This window comes from Diprion similis, chromosome 2, assembly GCF_021155765.1.
Source record: "Diprion similis isolate iyDipSimi1 chromosome 2, iyDipSimi1.1, whole genome shotgun sequence".
Lineage (NCBI taxonomy): Eukaryota > Metazoa > Arthropoda > Insecta > Hymenoptera > Diprionidae > Diprion > Diprion similis.
Window position 1 is genome coordinate 1,501,700 of NC_060106.1, and position 5,489 is coordinate 1,507,188.

General features: G+C 34.4%; 1 protein-coding gene across 4 annotated transcripts in view; it reads right to left on the reverse strand.

Moving 5' to 3' along the window:
• Positions 1-3,428: 3,428 nt before the first annotated feature.
• The window catches only part of LOC124411800 (SET and MYND domain-containing protein 4-like), a 63,143-nt gene continuing 61,082 nt past the window's right edge, over positions 3,429-5,489 (reverse strand). For all 4 annotated transcript variants that reach the window (XM_046891267.1, XM_046891259.1, XM_046891275.1 and 1 more), the window contains one exon: positions 3,429-3,811. In XM_046891267.1, the coding sequence (XP_046747223.1) occupies positions 3,777-3,811 (35 nt within the window). In that variant the 3' untranslated portion in view covers positions 3,429-3,776. The remainder of the gene's footprint in view (positions 3,812-5,489) is intronic.

The following is a 5,489-nucleotide window of genomic DNA, read 5'->3' on the forward strand; positions in this document are numbered from 1 at the left end:
TTTAAATACCGTATGAAAGTATGACAAAACTACTGAATATTGGCATACGAGCACTGTGTACTGTCGGTTATGGTTATTTGATATTTGCTTTTACCCTCTATCAAATTCTCGCTTGATCACTTGGTTTCAGTCAGTTACTGATAGAATACTGATGTATTATTTAATATGACTCAGTGTGCAGCTGAAAACCTTACTAATTGCAGAGTAACAAATCGTACATAAAAAGAAATAAATACAGAAATGTCAAAATATCATCATATTTCGTTCATGCGACCAAAATATACGTATATTTACTGCACGTTTTTCTCATAGGTTTATTTTTAAATTCGTCATAGGCGCATAATTCCATATCTGTTTATTCAAAATTCGTTATAAAATTCAAGGTACGAAAATATAAAATATCGATCAACAATTTGAATTGGCCTGCTTTTTTTTTGTTTTTTAGTTTGTATTCTATGGGTGAAAAAAGAATACATGTTTGACGAAAAAAATGTATTCATATTATCGATTCTAGAATATGATATCAAATTTCAAAAATAGTCACACGTGCTTTCCTTGTAGTGACTATATCTTGAGATTAACCATGATTGCTCGCACTTCAGTAGGAAAGGCATAACGGTCACAGAGGATGAAATTCACCCCGGGTCCGAAAAAGTGACATCCTGCTTCAGGAATGAGTTTTAAAAATCTAAAAAAAAAATATCTAGGTACTGTTTAAGAATTGCAGAAAAAGCTCTCTCAGTTTTCCTAACCAAAGTTTATTGATTGTTTGAATATTGTGAAATATCGGCGAAGTTTGAAAACAAGGAGTTTGAAAAATGTGTGGGGTGGTATGTATTCATCCCAAGTGAACAATTAGGGTTAATGAAGTAGCAGTGAATTTTATTAGTTGAATTATTTGATCTTTCTTTTGTCATTGACTAATGATTTTGTAATCCTAATAAAAACATCTTTGTATTCCTTTACTAATTATCAAGTGCTCGCCAATTTTCAAAATGAACCTGCGATGCAATCTGTTTAAAAAAGTTTGATCTTGCCTCATGACGATACGCACCAAAGTATAGGGTTCTTTTGTAAATTACCGTTCTGCAAATATCGAAAGTTTCAATTTATGCTTCATTTGGATATTTTACATGTAGAAAGTATAACTCTTTCTTCTAATAAAAAATATTAGCTGAAACACAGAAATCTGTATTGTAGAAATAGGTAGAAATCAATATATGACTGAGTACCAGTAGCTGGTTGGCTAACTGTGAGATTCGAGTTTTCAAGTGCCACGTCAAAAAAAAGAAATCAACTAATGATATGAGTTTAAATATTTGCAGAATCCTAATCCATCAAATTACTCCATACCTTGGTGAGTACAGTCATAATAAGGCATCAAGCAGAACGAACTGTTTTAGAAAGGTCCCATTATTAATCCACTTGGGAAATTGGTTGGTTGATATACAATTAGTAAAAATACACACTCAGATTTTTTTAGAGTTTCAAAATTGGTAGTCGACGGAAAAAAGTAAGGTTAGAGAATTCAACTAATGAAATACACGGCCAAATTGTTGAATAGTAAAAATTGTATTACGTCCGGTTGAAGGGTATTTCATGCCTTTCATAATACCTCTTTGCTTGTTCAATTATCAACATGAGTTGAAATTTGAAATAGTATTCTAAAATCGAGAATAAGGATACTAGATTTTTTGCGACAAATACGAATCTTTTGTTTTAACTTACCATTTCGCTGTTTTCAAAGAAAAAAGGAAGTTATTGCAATCACCCCGAAAATAAAAAGTCGAGTTTTCACTGGATCTCGACGTTTTGAGATTCAGAGAATCACCTCCGACCATTTGTGGATCGACGTATGTATGTATGTGTGTGATCAATATTTGTCCGACGATATCTTGACAACGAATCACCGAATTTCAATGATTTTGGTCTCAATCGACTCCGCCTTGCCAAACTTAGAACGGATTAGATTTTGGCTTTGATTGGTTTAGTGCTTTTTGAGATACTTGAATAAAAAATTTCCGAAAAATAAAATAATAATATATTGAGAATGGATAAATAGATTTTAATAAAAATTAGTGCCGTAAGGTTTTTAGGGCGGCTTATCACGAATCCAAAGTCAGATTTACGAAATTTAATTATGGCATATTCGATATGCTGACAAAAAACTAAAAACTTTTGGATTTTTCTGAAAATTTATACTCGAAGGTTTATTGGGTGCTTGGTCACAAATCTGTGGTCAGAATTGCAAAATTCAAAATGACGAATCCAATATGGCAGAAGAAAAAATTGAAAATGTTCAAATCCTGGTAGAAATCGTGGGCGGAGGTTTCTTAGGTCACCGATAACGTATCCAAGGTCAGACTTCCAAAATTTGTAATGGTGGATCCTTTATAGCGGTTCAAAACCAAAAAAATATCATCATGTTTTCGTGTAATATGGCGAGTGAGGGCCTTCATGAATCTAAATTTGTAGTTCGAAAATTCGAATTGAATAAAAAAAAATTTCTGTGAATTTAAAACTTGCAGTGCGAGAACAAGAATTTCGAGGGCTGGCACATGGCTAGCTTGAAGCTTGCACTCCTTTCTTTCGTAGAATACATAAAAGAAATTTAGGTAAACTAAAAATCACAATGTGTTTGGTGTAAGCGCCGAGAATTATTGTTATTGTTACATACACATTTTCAATCCGACTCGCGCCTGTGTGACCCACACGATACGATACGACAAACGCGGTATGCGCTGTCGCGCTCGGGCATGATCGCCAAGCTTCGTGCCGAACTCGGCCGACGTGCGCGCGCATACACGCATTCAACACCAGCTCAGTTGCCTCGGAGACGCGGAACGAGATACACGGTCTCTCGCGTCTCTCGCGGGGTCACATCCCCGTCCATGGCACATACAATACACATCCAACCCAACGGGGTTGACGATATGGGACCGTGTCCCTTACCAAAAACCACCACTTCCAACCCAACGGGGTTGACGATATGGGACCGTGTCCCCCACCAAAACCACACTTCCCACCCATCAGGGTTTATTGATGGGACCAACACGTACATTCACACACACACACAATCACAATCGCGCGATCGCGCATTACTTCCTAAGAATTCATAACCCTAAGACAACAACCACAATCATTGTACACTAAAATCATCGTGGGTTTTTACGCCGCAAGGCTTTTCCCACCAGAGCCAATAAACCACAAAATACGAGGGCTCAAACACGAGTTTTTATTTTGTAACAAAAACCTCAACCTCACCCGTTCCTGCAAAAATTATATATACGAAACTACGGGGGAACTTTGCATTGAAAGACCTTCCGACTATACACAATGTTTTAAGCGTCTTCGGTTTGACATGGAATTAATGACTCAATACCGAACTTATGTTAGATAGGAATTATGTTTATTAGCAATGAACGTTATCTAGATATAAAAAACTCATTGCTCACTAGAATAAGTCATTTAAATACAAAAAAGTAATTGTCGTTAGATGAACGTTAACTTTAAAATCAGTATAAACACAGTTCTAGTAAATGCAGACATTGAAATAGGGACGTCGGTTACCATATATCTTTTAAGATAGGGATTAAATACGTCATGTAAGTTATAATATTGATTAAATAGGTGCGGTATATTCAATCTTGATAATTTGCTATCCGATTTTCATCTGGGATTTTATTACTTAAGTACATTGTTATACTAACATAATGTATCAAGGAATAAATACATTGGCAAATATGAGGTATAGTCCCTGATGGCTCTACGTTTCTTCACTCCTCGTACCAGGCAGCAGTTAAATCTACACCTGAAAAAAGGATACATTTGACATGTTTAATCTAATTCCGATTACACTGAAAAAGTACATGTGGTTCTGGTAAAAAATCAAATGTTAATAACAATTCGTGTGGATTCAATTTCGTTTATCAAACCAGCAAATCACGTGCGCCTACTCAGATCGGAAGACCTACAGTACATATATGTACATGTTTTGATTATATCCATCACATATAGCTAATGTTAATTTTTTTAAAGGTTTCCAACGCAAAAGAGTTATAAAACGTTAACGATCTTCAAAATTCTATGGATTGTCAAAATTTGCAAAATTGTCTTCGTCTGTATATTCCAAACGCAATGACGTACTAATTTCAGTAAACTTGAATTTTGTTGTCAAGGTCAGAGTTAGCAAATTAAATACACATAAGTACTTGAATTTTCATAAAAATGTGCATTTTGTACGGGTGATTTCAATAAACATGGGTATATTGAATGAACAAATAGGTGTAAAACGAGTATAATTGATGTTAATAATTATTTGTGAGTACAACCACCATTTTAACAACTTATCAGTAGCTGCACTCAATGAAAATATATATTAGATCGATTACAAAATTTACCGCCTTATTTTTTCCTAACCGGGGCTCGAACCTCGTTCGTTCGCAACGTTCGGTTTACTAGTCAGACACCCTACCTACTACTTTATAGGAAACTATGACTTTGTTTGACTGATAATACAATGCACAGTCCATACGGAAATGACAGATAATACAGTCATCGAAAACTCATCAATAAGATTATAGTTTCAGGATTCGTACTCACAGTACAATTTTAAATAAATTTACAAGAACATTTACGTTCCAAATTTAGCAAATGGTTTGATATTTAGTAAAGTTACAGTGTAATTGTCTGAAATTGAAAATTTGATTACTCATTCCAAAATTAACATGGCAATTCTTAGGGCTTTACTGAAATCTGATACTGTTGAGTATTTTTTACAAAATTTATACACGCATAATTTGAGTAGATTCACCAGGAAATTCCGAAATTTCCAAAAACTGTTGAGAAACTTCTTAAATACAGTACGTGTGACTGTGATCTTTATATATATATATGTGACTATATATATATGTGACTATATATATATATGTGACCTTTATATATATATATGTGACTATATATATATGTGACTATATATATATATAAAGATCACAGTCACACGTACTGTATTTAAGAAGTTTCTCAACAGTTTTTGGAAATTTCGGAATTTCCTTGTGAATCTACTCAAATTATGCGTGTATAAATTTTGTAGAAAATACTTAACAGTATCAGATTTCAGTAAAGCCCTAAGAATTACCATGTTAATTTTGGAATTAGTAATCAAATTTATATACCTATATATATATATATAGAAGAAATGTGAATTTCGTCGCAGAGGCACAATTTGACTGTGTCTGTGAGATGTTATAGACAGTACAGTGTGTAAGACTGAGAGTGTAACTCAGTATCAGTACTCAAGCCTGTTGGACGGACGCGGCCCTCCAAGAAGGATATGAAGAAGTCATATCGAAAATGCGAAGTTGGTTTGCTATAGCAACAGGCTTCAGTAGTGATACTGAGTTACACTCTCAGTCTTACATACTGTACTGTCTATAACATCTCACAGACACAGTCAAATTGTGCCTCTGCGACGAATTTCACATTTCTTC